The sequence below is a fragment of the Ursus americanus genome, chromosome 29 (genome assembly GCF_024610735.1).
Source record: "Ursus americanus isolate L20-20 chromosome 29, mUrsAme1.1.p, whole genome shotgun sequence".
NCBI lineage: Eukaryota > Metazoa > Chordata > Mammalia > Carnivora > Ursidae > Ursus > Ursus americanus.
The window spans coordinates 13,048,471-13,072,948 of NC_142155.1; the positions used below are offsets into that span (position 1 = coordinate 13,048,471).

Consider the following 24,478-nt stretch of genomic DNA (forward strand, 5'->3'; position numbering starts at 1 on the left):
AAAAAAAACCTTTGCAAAAAACACCTTTTTACTTCTCATAGGTATTGTGTTGATTCTGTAAATCACTTTCAGTGATATTGTTATTTTAACAATATTAAGGCTTTAAGTCCATTAACATGGCATGTCTTTACATTTACTTATGTCTACTGGAGTTTCTTTCAGCAGTTTTCAGCGTGTGTAAATCTTTTGTCTCTTTGTTTGAATTTATTCCTAAGGATTTTATTATTTTTGGCTCTGTTATTTGAATCAGACCCGTAATAAAGAACTGGGAAAATTTTTATTTCTGCTTGTCTCACTAATCTCCTAACCCCCCAACACATACACAAACATAAACACAACTAAATTTCATAAGGTAAGCAAACAGTGAAAAATAATTTCATCGTACACAGTGCATTGTTTTGAAGGTGTGGGAATATTTTAATTTTTCTTTATTAATATTTTTGTCATGTCATTTTACCCTTTGAAATTTACTATGAATTATGTTTAAAGATGTAGCAGATTTCCTTTCTCAGAATAATACTTAAAAAGCATGTATGTTTTTGTTGTGGTGGTGGTGGTTTGTTTTAGGCCATACTTTTTGAGTATGTCCAAAGACAGACTGGCACTTTCTAACTTTAAAGAAGTCTTATTAAATATTTTATTGGAAGTATAAATGTGCATTCCAGACCTTTACTTGATCACTATTTGAGAGATATATTTTAGTGTAGGTGCTTCTTAAGATGTATTTGAAGGTTTAGGTTGGTAGTAATTGTATATTAAAGTTCCTGTAACGTACAGTGTCTTTTGATTGCCAGTAACTTTATGGTATGGATATTGAAGTTCATACAAGAATAAACCCACTTGTAAGCAACCTAACCAATATTTATATTAGTACAGTCATGAAACTCAAGTGTATAGAAAAGCTTGGAAGTCAGTGACTGATCAATACATAACTTGTTTTTTGTGTTTGTGTTGAAGAGCAACCTGTTTAATATATGTGGTTGATTCATTAACATTGAACTTAAGACCAACAGCAGTATAACTCATGCCTGAACAAAGCTTACCTAACGCATGTATTTTCTCAGTAATCACAACCTTCTTAGGCTTAGGAACACTACACAGCACTTCAGCACTATGCTTGGGGGGTGTTTGAAAGAGCAAAAGTACCAACACAAAAGCACAAAAGTGCAAAGAATGTAACATAAATAGACAAAGGATACTTGTTTACACTATGAAATCTGAAATAAGAAAGAGTATTGCCTTGTGCAAACTGGGAACTTGCACATCAGATGACTTAGAGTTTTCATTACTCTGCACATATCCCAGAAGACCACAAGTGCCCCAAGTATTGATTTTAAGGTTATAAATAAATTTAAGTGAGTAGATGGATTTGCAAATACAGAATCTGCAAATGAGAATCAACTGTACCTGTAAGTAAAAACAAAACAAAAAATCCCTACATCCAGCAAGTGTTCTCTCCAGCTCTTACTGTAAAACTTTGTGTTTAAACAAAGATAATTTGGGGAAAATTGCATGGGAGAGAGAAGAGATTTGGAGGTAGGCCTAAGATTGATCTGAAACCCCCTAAAAGTTAAATAAGCTAGTCACAAAAAATAAATATTGTATGATTCCACTTATATGAGGTATCTAGAGTAGTCAGATTCATAGAAACAGAAAGAATGGTGGTTGCCAGGGGTTGGGGAGAGGGAAATATGGGGAGTTGTTGAATTGGTACAGAGTGTCAGTTTTGCAAGATAGAAAGAATTCTTGGAGATTGGTTGCACAACAATGTGAATGTATTTAACACTACTAAACTGTACATTAAAAAAAAAAGATTAAGATGTAAATTTTATGTTATGTATCTTTTACCACTATTTAAAAAACAGAAACAAAAAACAAATGGCCAAAAACCAGGGAGAAATGAAGAGGTGGACTGTGGGGAAAAAATGGGAGGAAAACGCAGTTAATTTCAGAAATGAAGACAAAATTACAGGGTGTTCAAAGGAGAATAGACTCAAATAAAATTTAGTAAGTGGCATTGAAGAAAGGTAGGAAACAACCAAGGGAAAGAAAACAAGGTGAAATAAAAAGGATCAAAAAGTGCTGAAATGGAAGAGAAAGAGAAACTACATCGGTTTAATTGGTGTCCCTGCAGAAGCAAACCAAAACAAATTAGCAGAACTAATATTTAAAGTCCTATTCCAAAAAATCCACGTACAAATAGACATGAATCTACATATTGAAATAGCCACCTTGTACCTGGGAAAATTCATGTGCATTTTCCTAGTAACACTGACTTAAAGATAAGCCCTCAGGATTTCCAAGTAAAAAAATCAACTGACTTTACAAGGGCAACATAGTATCAGACTTTTCAAAAAACATGATCAAGGCAAGAATGTGGAGAACATTAAAAAAAAGTCTCAGTGAAAACGTATGAAGCCAGAAGTTCATATTTAGCCAAACTATCTTCTAGAAAAACAGTTTTTAAACATTTAAAAACTTAGGGAATTCTGGACCCATGTGCTCTCGAGAAATCCACTAATTGCCAAGCTCTAACCAACCAAGAGGTAAGAGGGAAAACATCAGCAAAAGAAATAAAGGTGAATATTAAATATTGCAGATCTGTGAATGTGGGCAAGGGTGTGACTATGTATAAACATACTATATGTTCTGCTGAAACAAATCATGCAATTAAGAAGGGAGAAAGAGAAGTAGGATTTCTCATAGATTACTGTGTGGGGAGTTAGGTGGGAGTTGGATACATAAAAACTAAGCAACTCTGTATCAAAGGGCTAAATAAGAAAACGGGCTAAGGGCATTTGAGAATTGAAGTACACTAAAAAGTATAAACCTTCTTGACAAAAAGGAACTTGAAGGAGTGAAGAATGCGTATTAAGTAAGATACACAAGAAATATACACGCAGTTCTGACAGTTAAGATTGTTGAGATTAGTGTTCAGGCATATCAATAAATATGAGTGGACATAATTCACTATTAAAAGAAAAATTTTCATTTTCTTCATAAAGCAAGATATTAACTATATGCTGTTTAAAGGAGCCACCTAAAACAGACGGACAAAGGCTAAAAATGTGTGTTGAAATATATGCTAGGCATATGGAAATAATAAGAAAACATAGTGATCTTGATGTTAGATAAAGTAGAATTTCAAGCCTAAAAACATTAAATCCAACAAAGGATACTTTTTGTGATAGTCAGAATCCCTTCCTCCTCCCCCAGTGATTTCCATTCCCTAATTCATGGAACCATTAGTATGTTACATGAAGTGGCAAAATGGACTGTGCGGATGCAATTATGGTTACAGACTTTAAGGAGGTTATCCTGGATTATCTGGGTGGGTCCAGTCTAATAGCATGAGCCCTTAAAATCATAGAACTTTTTTGGCCTGAGTCAGAGAGATGTAGTATAAAGGGTAAGTGAGAGATAGTAAAAATGGGAGAAAGACTTGACTTGCCGTTACTAATTTGAAGATGGAGGGGGCAGTGTAAAAAGGAATGCAAGCAGCTTAAGGAACTGAGAGGCTCTCAGTTAATAGCCGGCGAAGACTATAAAGATCTTAGCCCTGTCACCTCAAGGAACTGAATTCTGTGAACAATCTGAAAGAGCATGAAGTGATTCTTCTTTAGAGCTTCCCGAAGGGAATACAGCTCTGTTGACAACTTGGTATTGTGTGACCTTAAGCAGAGAACCAGCAGAACGGTGCTACGCCCAGACTTCTGACCTACAGCATAAGAAGTAGATGTTCTAAGCCACTAAATTTGTAGTAGTTCGTCAGTGTAGGAATAGAACACTAATATACTTGTTAATATGAAAATTCACAAGTTACAAGGAAGATAAAAATAAGTATGTACCAAAGAACATGGTAACAAACTTTATGAAGCAAGAAGTAGGAGAGAGTCAAGGAGACATAGATTGAAATATGTTAACAGCACGAGAATAACATAACACCATACTCAGTGTAAGACATTTGAGGTGCACAAAACTGAGTGAGATTATAGAAGACCTAAATAGAATTAGTAAGGTGTATTGTAACTTTTAAACTTTACATCCCAATAATAGTGACTACACCTTCTCTCCAAGTGCACATGGAACATTCACTAAATTGATCATATATTGTGTCATGAAGAAACTGTCAATGAATTCTGCAGAGTAGATGTATTACAAACAACTCTTCCCTGATTGCAGTGCAGCATTAAAACTAGAAATTATAACAAAATCAATAAGCTAAGGCACTTTTCGCTTGGAAATTAACCTTATATTCAGCAACTCTTGGGTGAAAGGAAAGGAGAAAAACGAATTGCAGAATTTCTAAAAATTAATGATGGGAACATCGTATTAGAATCTATGGGGTACGTTTAAAACAGTGATCAGGAAACTCAAAGCCATGAACACATTTATTAATAAAAATAAAAGGATACAAATATACACACTAAATTCCAAACACAAAAGGCTAGCAAAGGAGCAAAGTAAACCAAAAGAAAACACAAGGAGAAAAATAAACATAAAAGCAGAAAATAATCAGAGAAGAAAAACAGACCAGTTACTATAATTTCTATGTGTACGTTTTAATGAATAGACAAAACACTAACTTCATTGAAAGAAAACAGGGCAGATTGCAGAAATGGTTGATGCTGAGACTGGTGCTAGGAAAGTATATAAGCCCACACCTGCTTATGTCAGAAGGAGAGGATGTGCTGAGGATGTGCTGGTGTATGATAAAAGGAACCAGCTTAAAGGGGCTCCCACTTCCTAACTCTGGGACCATTTAAGTATCAAAATATATGAATATATTGATATAAATAGGTAAATGGAGAAAGGAAAGCTCTTCCCTACAGTGGAATTCTAATAAGTGTAGAATGAATATCAGAAAATCAGTGCTTGGCAAATACCACATACTGTTTCTTGCAAGAGACATGAATGAATACTAAAATTAGAAGGTGAGAGTTTGGTGAGAACAGGATATTTGCATAATCTCAGAGTACTTCCCTACAAGACTTACTAATTACAAAGAGGACAGTAGTAATTTTACAGTGGAGAAACATGACCAGGACCACCTTAACCATCTGATCCAAATTAAGTTCATCAGTAATGGGGCAATAGGTATGATTGTGCCTCTGTCATTTTTGCCAAAAGTACATGAGCTGAATTAAGTATGAGGAAATAAGCAACCCACATTGAAGGACAATGCACATAACTGCCCTCAACTCCTCAAAATCTAAAGGTCATTAAATTAAAGTGACTTGGGAACTGTTCCAAATTAAAGGACACTAAACAGACAAAAGCAACATATAATGCTGAATTTCATTTTGGACCAGGAAAAAAACAAAACTTTTTCCTATTAAGGACTTTAGTGGAACAATTGAAATTTGAATAAGGTCTGTAGATTAGATAATAGCATTCTGTCAACATTAATTTCTTGATTTTAACAATTGAAATGTGATAATGTGAAAGAGGTTGCTTTTAGAGAATAGGTATTAAAGTGTATTTCTGCAGCTCATTCTCAAAAATAATAGTTCAGCCAGATAGATGGAGAATGGTAAAGCAAGGTAAATGTTAAGATTTGTAGAATCTAGTTGGAAGGTATACTGAAATTCTTTGTGCAATTTTTGCAGTTTTCTCATATATCTGAAATTATGTCAAAACAAAGCATTAAGGTCTTAGCTTTTACTAGATCTCCCCCAATTTTTGGCATTATCTTTACCACTTCCATTTTTAATGTCAATTTTTGTGAAAGTCTCTTCCATCAGAATAGTATTAAACTGAAGAAATTGCTTCTAATATAAGGAAAATTGTAACCATGACGAAGTATCATAAGCTGGTACTACACTGACAAATCACCATGAGAATCTTTGCAATGATAATAATTTTTTTGCAATATTTTGCAAATATTTTCTCTGCAATATAATAATTTATAGCCAGAGCTGAATATTACTGATCTTCGTACTATTTAAAAAAAACTTTTGTAGAACATTTGCAACATGTAAAACTTAATTCTCTTCATAGAACTATAACTTATAATGTCCTATCAGGATTTGCTAATGAAAATCATGTGTTCTTACCTTCTACCTATGAGGAAAGTTTTGAAGACTAATTGATGTGCTATCTAGAGTTAGGGGCCTGAGACCCATGGCCATTCGCTATGTTATAAAGGACATATGATGTCAGAGGCCTCTGGAGGGAAGAAAGTTCAGTTTGGGTTAATTTTTAAATCCAGTTCTCCATTCCAAAATTCTCTTTTCAAACTCTTAACCTGGGTTGACTTGGTATCTTTTTATTGTAGTCATCTAACATTCTAAATGACTTTTTTAAGGCACAGCTTCTCAATTTTAACGTAAGAAGTACTCAGGAATCCCGTTAAAATACAGATACTGATCCAATCCACCTGAGTTAAGCCCCGAAAGTATGTATTTCCAACAAGCTCCCAGGTGATACTGACGCTACTGGTCCATGGCCACTCTTCGATTAACAAGATTCTAAGCAATTTTGAAGAGGGAATCCTGTTTCCTAATCTCATTGTTATTAAAGAGTTGGAAAACTAGAAAAAAGTTTCCCTTGCTCACATCCTACAATATACCTCAAAAGCACACAATTTTTTTTCAGCATTCTCGACAACAGCTATTGCTTTTGGCAAAAAAGGAAGCAGTACATGGTATTTTATTTAAGGTAACATTAATAATAAAATACAATAGAAATTACTTTTATTTTACATTTATAACTTTTGTTTGAGTCTTTAGGTGTGGCACCTTTCTACTGTTTTTGGTTATATTCCTGGATACACAAAAGTTATTTTATGGATATGGGAAATTCACCTATGAAATTTGATAAGAGGTGTGTCTTAAAAAAAAAAAGCTCACCCTATGTTATTTCTTTCTATAGTGCTTGGAAGTTTTGTTTCACATTGTCAGACAATATTAAGTTCTAGGATAAGAGATTCATTTTAAGCTAATAAGCATCTTAAAACATGAAATGATTTTCAGAGAATGATAAAACGTTTATTTTTGCTGAAATGTTAGCTTATTCATACTGCTTTCAATTTAAATCGGACTTTTCCAGTCTCAGCACCTTTGACATTTGGGGCCCAGTAATGCTTTGTTCGGGAGGACTAGTACTGTCCAGCGCATATTGTAGGATGTTTAGCAGCATTCCTTTAGCAGCATTCTTACCCACTTGATGTAATATTCTCCACCCCTCCCATCCCCCCAAATCGTGACAGACTCTCAGTAAACATTGTCAAATGTCCTTTGAAGGGGGGTTTATCCAGTTCAGAACCACTGATTTAAATAAAAAGAACACAGCATTTTAAATTTAATGTAAAAGGGAAAGGGAAGAGATTTGGGGGAATGGTATGCTATTAATGAGTAGAGGAACTTAAATTTTCTTTGTAGGTAATGGAGAATTTTCTAGACAGTTGATTCATCATTGGTTTAGATAACATCACATATAAAGTTAGTAGCATTAACAGTATTTTTACTCTGACAAAAGTAATGTCTTAGTATTCTTCAGAGATTATAACATTTTACCTTTTTATTGTGGTTTAATGAAAGTAACATGATTTTTATCTGATTAATACACAGGAAAAATTTGGTTTCTGTTCTATATATTTATTTTTCTAAAACAGCATTTTTTAGAAGGTCAGTTTTTCCCAACTTGATCTATAAATTTAATACAATTCCGATAAAAATCCCAGCAAGGTATTTTGTGGATATGGACAAATGGATTCTGAAACATATGTGGGGGGATAAAAGGCCCAGAATAGTATTCTTTGAGGCACAAGCATTTTTATTTTTGATGAAGTCTGATTTATTCTTCTTTTGTTACATGTGCTTTAGGTGTAGGAAACCATAACCTAATCCTGAGTTATGGAGATTTACACTTATGTTTTCTACTAAGAATTTTATAGTTTTAGTTCTTACATGTAGGTCCTTGGTCCATTTTGAATTAAATTTTGTATATGGTGTGAGGTAGGAGATCTAACTTCATCTTTTCTATGTGGATATCCATTTATCCCAGCACCATTTGTTGAACCGACTATCCTTTCCCCTACTGAATTTTCTTGGTACCTTTGTCAAAAATAAGTTGAACATAGATGTACAGTTTTATTTCTGGAATCTCAGTTTCATTCCATTCGTCTATATGTCTGTCCAGTGCCACACAGTCTTAATTACTGTAGCTTTGTAGTAAGTTTTGAAATTGTGAAGTGTGAGCCCTCTAACTTTGCTGTTCATTTTCAGGGTTATTTTGGCTCTTCTGGGTCCCTTGCATTTCCATATAAATTTTAGGATTAGCTTGCCAGTTCCTGCAAAGAAGCCAGTTAGGATTTTAATGGAAGTTGCATTGAAAATGTAGATCAGTTTAGGGAATATTACCATCTTGGAAATACCAAGTCTGATCCACGAACATGAGATGTCTTTCCATTTATACAAGTCTTCAATTTCTTTATACAATGTTTTGTAGTTTTCAGTGTTCAAGTCTTATACCTCCTGGGTTAAATTTACTAAATATTTTGTTATTGATGCTATTATAAATGGAATTGTTTTTGTAATTTCATTTCAGACTGTACATTGCTAGCATACAGAATACAACTGATTTTTGTATGTTGATCTTGTATCCTGTGATCTTGTTGAATTCATCTATTTGTTCTGTTTTATTGCAATATTCTTAGGATTTTCTATCTACAAGATAATGTCATTTGCAGATAGATATAGATATATCTATAGATACAGAAGTGGCAAGAGTGAAAATCCTGGGGCACTTGTGGCTCAGTCAGTTAAGCAGTCAGGTCATGATCCCAGGGGCCTGGGATTGAGCTCCGAGTTGGGCTCCCTGTTCAGTGGGGAGCCTGCTCCTCCCTCTCCTCCCCGCTTGTGCTCTCTGTCTGTCTCTCTCTCAAATAAATAAATAAAATCTTTAAAAAAAAAAAAAAGAACATCCTTGCTTTTTCCTTGATTTTAATGGGAAAGCTTTTAGCCTGTCACCATTCAAATATACAATTAGCTATATGAGTTTTGTAGATGCCTTTAACAGGTTGAGGACTATCCCATGTATTTCTTCCTTTTTTTTTTTTTAAAGATTTTATTTATTCATTCGACAGAGATAGACACAGCCAGCGAGAGAGGGAACACAAGCAGGGGGAGTGGGAGAGGAAGAAGCAGGCTCATAGCGGAGGAGCCTGATGTGGGGCTCGATTCAATAACGCCGGGATCACGCCCTGAGCCGAAGGCAGACGCTTAACCGCTGTGCCACCCAGGCGCCTCTATCCCATGTATTTTTAATTTGTTTCTGTGTGTGTGTGTGTGTGTGTGTGTGTTTTAATGAAAGTGTGTCGCACTTGGTCAAATGCTTTTTCTGTGTCTATTGAGATCATGCAGTTTTTGACCTTTATTCTGTTAAAACATTGTATTATATTGATTGATTTCTTTATGTTGAACTAACCTCACGTTCCTTGGATAAATTACACTTGGTCATGTACATAATTCTTTTTACATGTTGCTAGATTTTGTTTGCTAATATTTTGTTCAGGGTTCTAGTAGTCATAGGAACATTAGTCTATAGTTTTCATTTTTTGTGATGTATTTGGCTGGTTTTAGTATCAGAATAATACTGGTCTCCTAGATTGAGTTGGGAAGTCGTCCTTCCTTTTCTTTCTTCTTTTGGAAGTTTGTGAAAGATTAGTGTTAATTCTTAACCTTTAGTAAAACTCACCAGTGAAGTCATCTTGTTCTGGGCTGTTATTGTGGGAAGTTTTTGATAACTTATTCAATCCGTTTTCTTGTTATAGATCTCTTTAGATTTTCTTTTTTTAAAAATTAGTTTTGGTAATTTGTGTCTTGGAATTTGTTCGTTTGTTCTAGGTTTATCTAAATTGTTTTCCCACTGTTTTCTGGCTTGCATGGTTTCTGATAGGAAATTAGCTGTTAATCTTGCTGAGACTCTGTTTTACATGAGTCTCTTCCTTGTTGCTACTTTCAAGATCTCTGATTTGCCCTTCCCTCCATTTATGTATGTCTAGGTGTGGATGTCTTTGAATTTATTCCTCTTGGAGTTTGTTGAGTTTCTTGGGTACGTGGGTTATTTTTCATCAAATTTAGTTTGTTTTTGCCCATTATTTCTTATTCTTTCTGCCCTTTTACCCCCTTTTTTTCTGGGAATCCTGTTGAACTTATTATGTTTCATGGTGTCACATGTGTCTGAGGCTCTGTTCACTTTATTTCATTGTTTTTTCCTTTCTCTTCCTCAGACTTGATCATCTCAGTTGATTTATCTTCAAGTTTGATGATTTTTTTTCTTCTGTCCTGCTCAAATCTGTTTAGCCCTTCAGTGAAATGTTCATGGCCATTTCATCTCCAGAATTTCAATTCACTTCTTTTTCATAATTTCTCTTTATTTAGTGAGACATTGTTTTCATAATTTGTTTTAGTTCTTAGGTCATGGTTTTCTTTAGTTCTTTGAACACATTTAAAATACTGGATTTGAAGTTTTTGTCTGGTAAATCCAATGTCTGGGCTTCCTCAAAGACATCACCTGTTGATTTTTTTCCTCCTCTGTGTTGACCATGTTTTCTTGTTTCTTTACATGTCTCTTAATTTTTTTCTTAAAATCTGGGAAATTTAAATGCTATGATGTGGTAACTCTGGAGATCAGATTCCCCCCTCTCCCCAGGGTTTGCTATTTTTATTCTTTGCTGTTTGTTTTGTGACTTTTGTGAAGTAATTCTGTGAAGTATATATTCTTTGTTGTATGTGGTCACTGAAGTCTCTGCTTGATTAGTTTGGTTAATGATTGAACCAGTCCCTGAACCTCAAACCAATAAGTCTCCTAATCTTTGCTGAAGGGCAGTGTGTGTTTTTTGAGATACTACTTCGATACTCAGGCAGGCACTTTGCAACTTAGCCTTAGCCTTCACTTCCTGCTTGTGCAGAGCCTCAAGGTTAATCAGAAGTGGGAGTTTAAACCTTCTCAGATCTTTGTTGAGTATGCACACAGCCCTGGGCATGTATAGGGCCTTCTACATTCCCAGGAACGTGTGGAAACTTTTCAAAACCTCTATGGACATCTCATTTCCTGGGTTTCCATTTTAATCTTTTTGGTTAGTTTATTTTTTTGCCTGTTACAGACTAGTTCTTGTGGCCATAATGTTATTAGTTGCCTGTAATTTTTTGATAGACACTCCTAGAGAAAAGATTTTTGTGTTGTGTGAGCTCCAGTTCTTGTCAAACAGACAGTCTTACAAGTGGTATCTTCCATGGGATCACCCAGCAATCAATAATAACAATTCTCTGGAAATGAGACTTTGAAAGAGCTTCATCCCCTTTGTTTCCTCAGGTGGCTGCTGGCTTCTGGCTTTTACAGGCTATCTTTCAAGGCTACCATATACTAGAGAGAAGCGATTGGGACTACAAGTTAAAATGACATAATGCTCTGTATTCTTACTGAGATTAAGTCACTTTTCTTGGATAAATGTCCTTGGATTGTTGAATGGGCTTTGGTAAATTCCCCTAGTGTTGAAAAAGTTGATTCTGACAATTTATGCCAGTTTCTTCATTGCTTTTATGGAGGAGAGGATTTTCAGAGGTTCTTATCCCTCTCTCTTTACTGATGTCACCTCTGTAGTTTAATCTTTATTTCAAAATTGACATTATAGCTAAGAGTAGAATATTTAGGTCTGTTCAAGGTGGTCATCACTGACATGATTCTGGAAGTGCTAATTTAAGTTCTCATTTAATATATGTTGTTTCCTTGGTTTTTATAAACGTTATATTTTTTACATTTATTCTGTATTCTATTAGGTAGCTGTGATTAACAGTTTAACTGTGGGTCATTCATCCCAGCAGATTGGGAAAATAGTCCAGGATTTTTTTTTTTCCTTTTTTTTTTCTCCCCCCAAAATGGACATCAAGGAAAGGGAATTTTAACTTCTGCTATTTCTGTGTTATGTCTTTGTACTGTTAATTGGCATTTGGCAGTTATACGCCCTCATGCTACAAGCTATTTCTTACTAGCAGTCTATTAGGAAATCATATGTTTCAGTTGAAGATCCTCAGTGTAATTATATTGTCTTCTGATTTACCTGAGTATCAAAAAAGGTGTTCAAATCTAGTAGAAAAAGATTGTGTGTGAGGGGCGCCTGGGTGGCACAGCGGTTAAGCGTCTGCCTTCGGCTCAGGGCGTGATCCCGGCGTTCTGGGATCGAGCCCCACATCAGGCTCCTCCGCTGTGAGCCTGCTTCTTCCTCTTCCACTCCCCCTGCTTGTGTTCCTGCTCTCGCTGGCTGTCTCTATCTCTGTCAAATAAATAAATAAAATCTTTGGAAAAAAAAAAAAAAAGATTGTGTAAACTCCTTTATACCTTCTACTAATGAACTTAGTTACTGTAGAGTCACTTCAGACCTTTTTTTTTTAAGATTTCTTTCTTTCTTTTAGAGAGAGTATGTGACCGCAAGTGGGAGGGGGCTCGTGATGTGGGGCTTGAGCCCATGACCTGGAGATCATGACTAAGCCACAGTCAAGAGTCAGCTGCTCAATGGACTGAGCCACCCAGGCACACCAGATACCTTTTTTAAATAAATGAATTCTTATGTGAAGTTCTAGTATGTAAAATGGGTATAAGCAGTGTTTTCTATTTCAAGTAATGACTATATCCTTTTTGGTCCTCTTCTGCCAATTTTCTTTCCCAGTGGTTTCAGAGGCACTCTTTCAGAACTGAAAATTTCCTAGAACATAGCCTAAAATTTATTCCAAAATTCGTCTTTGTATGTGGGGTAGGATGATGTGTTACTATTTTACTTCATTTATCTTGGCAGAATTATAAAGTCAGCAATTATGTGGAATAAGATGAAAAACACCCTCACATTCATGATATTATCCATTTATTCCTATCAATTCCAGTCAAAGAGAAGCCAAAAACGCTTAACTGTGCTTAATCAGAATCTTCTTTTTTTGTTCTGACTTTGTGGACTCTTCAGCCTACTTGTTGCTAGAACTTAAGGAAGATGTCAGGGAAAAAAACACCTAGATTATTACTAATGTAGATTTCAGCCCTTTTTTATTCCTTAGAGACCCAGTTCTAAAAATGTTTTGCTTGTTTTCTACTATTTGTAATATAAAGTTCATATGGTAGAAGGAAATGTATTCTACCAATTACAATGCTTAATACATTTCTTCCCAGAAATATTGTTTAACATGACAGTTTCTTCAGTGCTGTTAATGACTCTATTTCAGGAGTAGTAGCAGTTATACAGACTTTTCTGGTATGATACACACACACACACACACACACACACTTACATACATATACATACATATATACACAAACACATACACAAAACATGTAGACAAAAACTGTAAATTGTATGTATATATGTGCATGTGTATATATATGTGTATATACGTGTGTGTGTGTGTGTGTGTGTGTGTGTGTGTGTGTGTGTGTGTGTAAATTCTATGGGAAATGTTCCAAGTTCCCTTTTTTGGTAACAGGTTTATGTAACCTGATGAGTTTCACGATTTTGGTTTTTTGGGTATGTATGTAAGTCTTAATGTACTTTTCAGTCATGTTTGAAGTTTATATTTCATTGTAACTGAATATAAACCTTTTATATGACCTAGCAGAGTCTCATTTGTTTACTTACTAATGAAGACTTTTAAACGCTTTGTCTCTTTTGTGTATGTGTTTTCAGTCAAACAGTCTCATAATGAAAATTTAGATGACAAATGTCTAGGATTATATACTAAATTAAAATATATCTTGAATCATTTTATTTATATCATCGTCATATCTTGCAACTCATATTGAGCATAATGGTTTTGCGCTTTTAGTATCAACTTCTAGAACTATATTTTAATGAATTTTTTTTTTACTTTTAGATTATTTGGGGAATATTTTTCATCTTAGTTGCATTGCTGTTTATAATTTCTCTCTTCCTGTCAAAGTAAGTATAGTACACATATTTTCTAAAGCATACATCCTGTGGTGTTACACAGTTTCCATACTTGATTCCATTAGTGTAGCCTATCCATCTTCAGCTATTTAACTTGAAGTGTTCTACAGCATTAACTCAAAGAATGACTAAAAAGGTGCAACTAATAGACGGTATTTCTTTGTTCCATTTCAGTCGAACGGTATCTGTAAGATATTTAAGTGATGTTTAATTTGTTATCTGTGGTTTTCTTTGACTCTTGTTGAATCTGCATGCTTACTTATGATATTTTTTCTAAGTTAATTGAAAATATGCTAGTATAATATATAAATTTGCTCTTTATAATTTTTATTTTTGTTTTAGTTTGGATAAAGCCCTTCATTCAGCTGGAATAGATTCTGGTTTTATAATTTTTGGAGCTAACCTGAGTAATCCACTGAATATGCTTTTGCCTGTACTACAAACAGTGAGTAAAAAAAAAATAAAATAAAATCAGTCATTTTATTCTTCAGCAAACATTCTTACACTCTGTCAAATTATTATGTTAACAAACTATTAATACTTAGCAATATATGCTTATGCCCTCTGCTGTTTTGACTCTTCATTTATGTGTAACTTCCACATTGATACATTACTTTGAAGATTATTATACTGATATATTGCTGAACTCTTATTCATAATTTTATTGGGGAACATTATAGTACCTAAGATGAACTTTTCTGATCAATTCCTACTTTTAATTTTTAATGAAGTATTTTATTCCATATACAAATGTAATTTTAGTTTAATTTGTTACAGGATTTTTCTTAGGATAATGGTATAGGCAATTTGGTAACAGTTTAGTAATTATTTTTTTGGAGGATTCTTTTTTTTTTTGTATTATCATAGTAGCCTGATCAAAATCAGGGTTGATATTTTAAACATTTGTCAAATATGAATAATGAAGTTTTAGTTAATTTTATACGACTTCTAGAACCCCTACTGTTTGTGTATTAAATTAAGTTTTATTTTTTTCAGGTGTTTCCTCTTGATTATATTCTTATAACAATTATTATTATGTACTTTATTTTTACTTCAATGGCGGGAATTCGAAATATTGGCATATGGTTCTTTTGGGTTAGAGTAAGTATATATTATTTTGATTTTTTTCATAATTTTGTACATAATTTCCATTACTTCAAGTTAACTTATATTTATAATATAAAAGTTGTAAATATCTTGATATTAAAAGGAAGTACTAGCCTTTTAACTTCACATTAACATAAAGGTGATTTTTGCCTGAGTGGTGGTGTTTAAAAGGGCAGATTTGCCCCCTGTGTACATTGGGCTATGTCTGGAGATATTTTCAGTTGTTAAAACTAGTGGGTGCTTGACTTATTTCATGTAGCATAATCCCCTCCAGTTCCATCCATGTCGATGCAAATGGTGGGTATTCATCCTTTCTGATGGCTGAGTAATATTCCATTGTATTTATGAACCACATCTTTATCCATTCATCTGTTGAAGGGCATCTCAGCTCCTTCCATGGTAACAACAACAACAACAACAAAAAACTAGTGGGTGCTACTGGTGTCTAGTGGGTAGAGACCAGGGATTCTACTAAACATTCTGGATTGCGCAGGGCAGCCTCCCATAACAAAGACTTATCCAGCCTAAAATGTCAATAGTGCCAAGGTTGAGAAACCCTGGTCTAGAAGTTACATTATTTTGCTTAGTGTTTGGCTGCATGGAAACACATTGAAGTACAAATGAATACACTGTAGCTCAAAGGATGGCCCTTCCTACTAGAAGTTAAAATTGCTGTATGGTTGGAGAAGGGTTATTTTCTTCTCACACTCATTTTGAGATAAATTAAGATTTTCAAGGGGTGCCTGGGTGGCTCACTCGGTTAAGTATCTGCCTTCAGCTCAGGTCATGATCTCGATGTCCTGGGATCAAGCCTGGCCTTGGGTACCCTGCTCAGCAGGGAGTCGGCTTCTCCCTCTCCCTCTGCTCCTCCCTCTCCCTCTGCTCCTCCCCCCTGCTCATGCTCACGTGCGCGCTCTCTCTTTCAACTAAATAAATAAATAAATCTAAAAAAAATTTTTTTTTCAAAATGAAGATGATTCAGGTAGAGATTACTTCCACCTGTGAGTAAAGGAAAACCCAGTTAAATAGTGGTTTGAACTAATAAAAGATTTCTTGCTGTGAAAATTTTAAAAGATCTAGCGTGCTTTGTAGTGCAAAAATGGCAAGTCCAACATCTCTGTAATCCTCTTGGCTTCTCCCTCATGATTGTAATATGGCTGCTGCAGCTCCATTTATCCTGTTCATGTTCCATTAAGAAAACATTTATTATCAATAAAGCAGCACTTTCCCAGAAGTCCCCAGCAGACTTCTTTCCTTTTGATGTTTAATATTTTATCACTGTTAGCTACGACTAGATGTAAGGGAAACTAGGAAATGTCAGTTTTTAGGTGTTCATATTGTCATCTCATCCAGAATTGGAGTTCTTTTACTCTCTATTGTACTAAAATCTGTTAATAAAATAGGTGGTGATTTCTTAGTTGCTAGAATAAAAATGTGCTCTGCCATTGAAATGAAGCAAGTCCCCTGGCTTATTGTATTTGTTATCACACTTTAGTTTCCCTTTATTATAAATATGTATGAAAATATTTGCAGTCAGATTAATATAAATTATGATAAACCAGAATTTATAACAGTATAATATGAGGATGTCATGAGTATTTCATAGAAATGAGTATATATAAATGCGTGACTTGTCTGTTCTTGTGTAGTAATATTATGTAAAACCACAAATATATTACTAATACTTATCGTTTAAATTCATTCCTGTAATCTTTAGATAGCATTAGTGGTAGTTCATAATTCTTCTTAGCCCTATAAACTTCTAACAGATGCTATTACATAATTTTAGAAGATTTGTCTGGAAACAAACCAGGTGAATACTAATATATAATATATTCTCTAGGTCTTGAGTTTTTCATGGATCATTTATAGGATCCTTTGAATATAGATGCTTTGCTGTGATTTTAAAATAAGCATAATTGTAAAACTAAGCTTTACAGAGAAAGAATTGTCTGTCATTCTCGTAATCATTTGAAATGATTAAGAATTCTTAATTTATTTTAGAAAAAGAAATGGTTGGTTGAACTATATTCCTTACCTCTAACACACAAGCAGAACTTAGTGCCTTACAAATAAAGCATATTGCTGAAATATTGTTACTGTCTTTTTTCTTTCCAGCTGTATAAAATTAGAAGAGGTAGAACCAGACCCCAGGCACTCTTATTTCTTTGCATGATACTTCTGCTTATTGTCCTTCACACTAGCTACATGATTTACAGTCTTGCTCCCCAATATGTTATGTATGGAAGCCAAAATTACTTAATAGAGGTAAGTACAAAATTTTAAACTTCATTATTTTGATGTTTTAAAGAGAGTGGTATTTAAAACCAAGTTTTAATTTGTGAAGGTTGGTATAGGTTAATAGCTCATCAGATCAAGCTTAATATTGCTAAAACAGGTTTTTCACTTCATTTTTGAGCATATTTATGTTTGTTTCATACAAGTTTTTTTTTAATAACACACTGAATTTTATTATTATAGTTCCTTAAATGGATCCCATGGTGCTAAGCTGCTGAACTTTATCTCAGCACTTTATTAAAACTCATAGTCTTTTCTCTAATATAATATTTTAAGTAGTTTTATTAATATGGCTCCCCAAAAAGTTTTGATAAGCAAAGTGTGTCTGCTCATCAGTACTGTGAATCCCACAGGAGATTCTTTAAAAACATTTTATTTATAGAGTTACAGAGGAAAGCAGTGACCTACCAGGGAAACCCCATACGGCTATCAGTGGGTTTTTCAGCAGAAACTTCGCAGGCCAGAAGGGAGCAGCATGATAAATTAAAAGTGCTAAAAGGAAAAAATCTACAGCCAAGAATACTCTATCCAGCAGGGCTTTCATTTAGAATAGAAGGAGAGAGAGAGTTTCCCAGAAAAACAAAAGTTAGAAGCAAAACCAGCCATGTCCCTGTCACACACAATGCCATCAGCCTGTGGGTCCCAAATCCACAGTGCAGCCGCCCTCTTGCCCCAGTCAGCAGGCAGGGCCTGCTACTTGCTCAATGCCAGTCAACAGGCCATCACCTCAGATTGACAAGGGCTCAAACTGACACTCTTCCCCTCAAATTCCACCCCCTGTGCTCAAGTTTGTGCACAAAAGAAGGCATAATTGTTAGCAGCAGAATGAAGCAACCCAAACAGTGACACTAATTCCGTGGAATATATAATGGATAAAAGGATTGTGGGAGGCTGAGAACATCTCCAACAAGCACATCAAAGAACAATACATACAGCCTGATTCTGGTCAGTAAAAGAAACAAACCCAGGAAAAATAAAATGAGATGAAATGAGAGAGGGAGAGAAACCAAAAGAGACTCTTAAACATAGGAAACAAACAGAGGGTTGCTAGAGGGGAGGTGGGTGGGGGATGGGGTATCTGGATGATGGGCATTAAGGAGGGCACATGATATAATGAGCACTGGGTGTTACATGCAACTGATGAATCACTGAACTCTACCTCTGAAACTAATAGTACACTGTATGTTAATTAATTGAATTTAAATAAAAAGAAGGAACCCCCCAAAATTTATTTGTGGGTATCTGAGCTTTCTTTCAATATGGTGGGTATTACCTGTTATACTCTTTCTTTATGTTGATCTTTCAGAAGCCAGCTGTGGCTCCTGGTTGTAACTGGACAGCTAGTTTGGTTGTTTTAACAGTTAAAATATTTTGACCATACCTGATTCAACCTTTGTGTAGTTTGTTTCTTTTTCCTAAAATACCTCTCACTCTACTTAATAATGCAAATCAAATTTGTGTTTCCCGTTCTAGTTCAAGCCTTACTTTAAGTGAGTCTTTGATTACTAATCTGGTCTGCCCAGATCACCCCTTTTTTTATACTCTAGTACCATACATGATATTATCAATGGTTGAAAAATTAATTCATCGACAAACTAAGTAATAATGTAGGTGGAACAAATATAAGGCACAAACTATAATAGAAGTACATGGGTAACCTGAGTTTGGGAAACACAGTATTAGAATCCTGTTTTCCGCTTCCTGTATCTTTTTATTCTCTTCTTGCCTTATCGTGTCCACGTAGTTCACTAGGTCATGCTTATTAAACTTTTTTCTGTGAATAAATGAAGTGAGATTATGCATTTGCATGGACAAAAGATATTCTTGTTTCACAGTGGGAGAGTAAGTAGGCTTTTTCTCTGGGAAGAAGCTCTTTGTTCAGTCCAGGACCTAAAGATTGTTGCAAAAAAGCCCTAAGTTAAAATTTACCATAAATCTTTTTCTTCTAATTTTAATTTTGTATAAAATTTACCTTTTAGAATATTAGCTAAATATAGTTTTCTAGAAAACAGAGTATAAAATTCATAATGTGATTACTTTTTGGTCCAAATATTAATATATTTACATTTTAACCATATTTTTGTCTTTTAGAGCAATATAACTTATGATGACCATAAAAACAATTCAGCCTTCCCTGTGCCAAAGAGATGTGATGCCGATGCCCCTGAAGGTAAGACAGCTCTTATCAACTGCCTTAGAATTTATAACTCTATGAGAAAAGAGTTGGCTTGCATTTTGCTATGTTAATCATTTGATGCATCTGTTTTAATATGTGGTGATAAAGGAACTTTTAGCAGGAAGAAATTGCTAAGTCTTTTCAATAGAATTTCTTGGTGATATATTGATTTCCATTAGGGAAAGGACCATTATAAATTAGTTACTTATCAAGTAACAAAAGGTAGTTCTTATTTATTACATTTACTAATATAATAAGAAATCACTCTTAAATGCCATTCTTTTTCCTTGAAAAACTCAAGATAGTTTTGGTTCAATCTGTAATTCTTAGGACCAAGACCAAAAGTACCAATGACTTAGAACTTTTCATTCATACACGTCTAGTTATTTTACTTAATAATAATGTTAACGATAATAGCAGTTCACTTTTAAGAACATATAATTATGTGTTCCAGGCACTCTGCTAAGTATTTTATGTGTATTCTGAGAAAAACTCTGTGATCCTCTGCTTTTAACCTCTTTTTTTAGAGAATTTTTTTTCTTCTTTCTGTTCATTAAGGTGATTTTTTCTTTTGAATATTATTCTGTCCTGATTAAGGATTCCAGGTTCATTCTATCAGAATTTGCAATTTGTTTTCTTCCTTTTTTTTTTTTTGTTTTTAACGATTTTATTTGATAGAGAGCACAAGTGGGGGAGCAACAGAGGGAGCTGCAGAGGGAGAAGTAGAAGCAGGCTCCCCACTGAGCAGGGAGCCTGCTCGATCCCAGGACCCTGGGATCATGACCTGAGCCAAAGGCAGACTTTTAACCAACTGCGCCACCCAGGCACCCATGCAACTTTTTTCCTACTCTTATCTTTAAAATTCTTTTATATCAGGGTAAAGAAATATATCAGATATACTAAATTTCTTCATAAATCACTCCTGAGTACCATTATAAAAAGATAAATTCTGAGTTTTTTAGTAGGGTCAACTACAGACTGTGATGGAGTAATAGGAAGAATAAGCATAGAATACAGGGATAGCCCTGTATGGGAGACATAGCCAGAAGGAGCTATTACAGTAATCCAGGAGAGATGGTGGAAGCCTGAATTAGACAGTGGTCATGAGCACATGAAATGAAGAAAGAAATTCAGGGGTGAATTAAGAGAATTTCTGATTGTTTGGATCCAAAGCAATTTTGAGGAAGACAAAAAATTCTAGAACAGCCCTCCAGTTACTGAGTAGATTGGTAAATTTTGGTATCACCAAACTGAGATAAAAATACTTTTAAGATTAGAGAGAATTGTAAGAAATGATTAGTTGACCTGAGATATCTCCAGGACATTCAGGTGAGGTTTCATAGGCAGTTGAATATGTATGTAAGGAACTGAGAGGGAAGAGTGAGAGGAGAACAGAGACTGGACCTCAGAAAAAATGTTATCTAAGGGCAAGCGGATAAAGAAGGTACAGTATGGACTGAAAAAAAAAGTGAGAAAAATGTTGAAGAGAAATCTAATTGCGTTGAATAAAAACGAATACAAATCAGTGACTGAGTTTATATTAGTCTTCATTGAAATTCTTCATAGGGTTGAGAGTGATTAGGCAGAAACTAAAGAAGGCATGCAGGGTCAAGGACATTTTTGTTTTGCCTTTTTTTTTTTTTTTTAAATTAGGAGAGACTTCAGCGATGATGGGATGGAACTAGTGGAACAGGAGAAGCTGAAAAATATCAGAAAGGCTGAATGATGGGACCATATCCAGTTCTAGAGGAGATGGTATTAAGAATATCCAAGACACGATGCTTTAGATAGAATGAAAGGTACCTCCTTTTCTAGGTTGTAAGGAAAGAAGCAAGGATATGGACTCATATACTAATTTCTTAGTGAGAGTGCACAGGAAGTTGTCCTTTGTATCTCATTGTCTCAGTTTGCTGTGAAGTGTAAGTTCAGGTCATCTGAGAGCTGAGTAGGCCATCGGGGCACATAATTGAGGAAAGTGGCAAAAGTTTTTGATAGGCCATGAAAGTGAATAAAGAGGGTTCTCACTGAGGATAAATCAGTGAGAGATAAATGTGTCAGGGGACAGAGATGAAATTATCAATTTGTGTTTTTGTTGAACAGATCTGTACAACCAGTGCGATTATTCTCCATCGGTGCTTAGTTGTCTGGGGAGGGTAGGTTGAAGGTTTGAAGTAGGATGCAAAGCAAAGGACAGGCTAAGAGTGACAATAAAGTGACCAACCACAGAGTCTGGGATGCTTAAAGAAATAAGGGGAGAGACTAAAACTGGGAGAAAAGAACAAAATAGAGAAGAGATAGGAAAACAAATCCAGTGGGATACCTTTTGTTGCCCAAAGAAGTAATAGTAAAAACTTTCTAGTATAAATAAATATGACTTGACTTTCCAGTTCTACTTTTATAATGACTTTAGTCCCAATTTTTTTTCTTTGAAATGTACACACCCATCACATCACAGAAAGGGTGGATAGTTGAAATGGGTTGTCATTTTTAGCTAAGTGAAAATAGAATGAAAAATTACTGCTGAGTTAATTTGTAATTTTTTTTTTTGAACTAAGAAGGCATTGATCCTGAAGATCTAAAATAGATTCTGTTTTAAAATTCTTATGTCACTATTGAAAACTTAGCAGAAAAAAATAAATAAAAACACATTAAGATTTCAAAATTAATGTTGCAGTGGTAAAGGGAATTTAAAATGCCCCTGTATTGCTGAACTGAGTGAATTTGTGTGTTATATAGCTCAGTAAGCTTTAGTCAGATGATATACTTGACCATAATTTTTTATGAATCCTATTGAGTATTTTTCTTTTTCAGTCTAACCTAATTTACGTTAGTTAAAATGACTCTATCTGAGCTGTTGGATATTTTTCTTAAACATTTCAGTTGACTTATCCTTTGAAATGTTACTTTGCAGTAAAAACACCCTTTAGGTTTATGGATTTGATTAATTTTTCTCAACCTTTTCTTTTGTTCTATAGCTCATCCTTAAATGTTAACTTCGCACAGTTCACAGTTACAAATGTTCATGGTAGAAATATCATTGGATCTGGGGTAGCAGGGTAGATTTTTTTAAATAAAAATAATGATGGAGAAAGATAAAGAGCAGATTAGGACATGAGATTTGACAACATAGGGGTGGGGATGGTGTGGACTATATGGTGACAGGCGAGTATGACTGTATCCATTTGAACACGAACTTGGAAATCTCAACATACAGAGAAAAAAAAAAACACTGTTATTTGTGACATTTTGGTGGGCACATTTGACTAGCGTAGATGGTGCTACAATATAAATATGCCATAAGGCACTTGATGGCAATTTTGTTATGTGTCTGTTGCAAGTAATAGAATCTTGAAGAGTGAGTTTTAGATTTAGAAACAAAAATTATGTTATGCTTAAAATTATTTCTGAGAAAAGATAATCTCCCTGGAAAGATATTAAAGCAACAATTTCTAAAAATACATATATGGATCTCTTATCAATCAGTACATTTTAGAGACTTTTTTTCTTAAATAATACTGTGTTCATCAATGGGGTAGTCTTGCATTTATTAAACATATAGAAAATATTACTGACACCCTAGTTTTAAGTGCTTATAGTGTCTAAGATTTAAAAGAGAGTCATTCATTTAAAAATAGTTTAGATTTTCGTGTTTAAGATAATCTCTTACAGAATAGAATGGGTTAGCAGATTTATGAGGAATACATATCATACTGTGTTTATAAAGTTCTCCTAAAATGACAATATTACATAATTTATCTTGGCAGGTGGTGTATAGTTTATATGTTTAAAGTGAGTTAACTCGGCAAGTTAGAAATCAAGTTTTAAATTTTATATGCCATTATGGCAAAAGGATCTTTACATTCCTAGTTTTATATTCTTTAATTGCTACTTAATCTAACAAGCGTTAATACAAAGTTTATGTGTTAATGTGAATAAAATAGTTAAACACAGAATTATTACAAGTAACATAAACGTACATAAATATTCGATTCAAAATAGGAAGATGAAAGTTCATTGTTCCTTAATGGACAAACACAATAGGTATTGAGAGTACTAGGGTAGATTTTGGAAAAGTGTCAAAGAAACACATGCACCTATTATATGTATCTCTCTTATATGTATTATATGTATCTCTGCCATTGAAAAACACACAGCCTAATGGACTTGGATATGAAAATAAATAATTGTAATAGAAGGAAAAAGTAAGTGGCAAGCTAGAAAAAAATGATAGACAAAATGCTATGGGAAGGCAAAAGGGGATAATGATTTATTCTGCCCAGGGGGCAGTATAACATTTCAGCTGGGCCCAAAAAGCATAGATTAAATAAATCTAAATGAGCAACAACAACAACAAAAAAATGGAGGATATTCCAAGCCGAGAATGTACCTGCATTAATAAGGCATAAAGACATAAATATATTTGGCACGTTATAGTAACAGTAAGTTATGGCAGGAGCATTGAATAATTGGGGAATGCAGTGAGAGATGAAGGAAGATAATATGTTTCCAAATGACTGTTTTTAAAAATTGACGAACCCCAAGTCTTATTTGTGTTGTTCTGTTTAATTCTTTTATCTTTTCTTGACATAAACTTGTGTTGTCTTACTTGGAACTGGAAATGAAGTGATCTGTATAAGGCAAACTTGATTTTTGTGGGTTATTCTGATTAAGTATATTTGTTAATATATATAGCTAGTTTTAAATAATCAAATGATCTACATAGGTTTAGGTTTTAGCTTTAGGATATAATTTTACTAGGACAAATGGTTAAGATGACTCAAGTTAGCTGGTGATGCTAAAATAGAAGTTGATATGTTAAACTAAACCACATGAATTACAACAAACTGAGCAGACTTAAAAAGCTAAAGCAGGGTTATAATTATATACACTAAATACAAAGGGAAAGTGAGAATTATTTGGAATCACTAAAGATAATGTGTTGGAAAAAAAAGTTAAAGTAAAAT

The 24,478-nt window shown here is 34.3% G+C and overlaps 1 protein-coding gene across 1 annotated transcript in view; it reads left to right on the forward strand.

Annotated features, from left to right (window-relative positions):
* Positions 1–24,478, forward strand: part of LMBRD1 (LMBR1 domain containing 1) — a 117,793-nt gene that overhangs the window by 74,539 nt on the left and 18,776 nt on the right. The window contains exons 10-14 of the mRNA XM_045803259.2: positions 13,860–13,924; positions 14,276–14,378; positions 14,930–15,034; positions 17,159–17,308; positions 19,430–19,508. Coding sequence (XP_045659215.1) covers positions 13,860–13,924; positions 14,276–14,378; positions 14,930–15,034; positions 17,159–17,308; positions 19,430–19,508 — 502 coding nt within the window. The remainder of the gene's footprint in view (positions 1–13,859; positions 13,925–14,275; positions 14,379–14,929; positions 15,035–17,158; positions 17,309–19,429; positions 19,509–24,478) is intronic.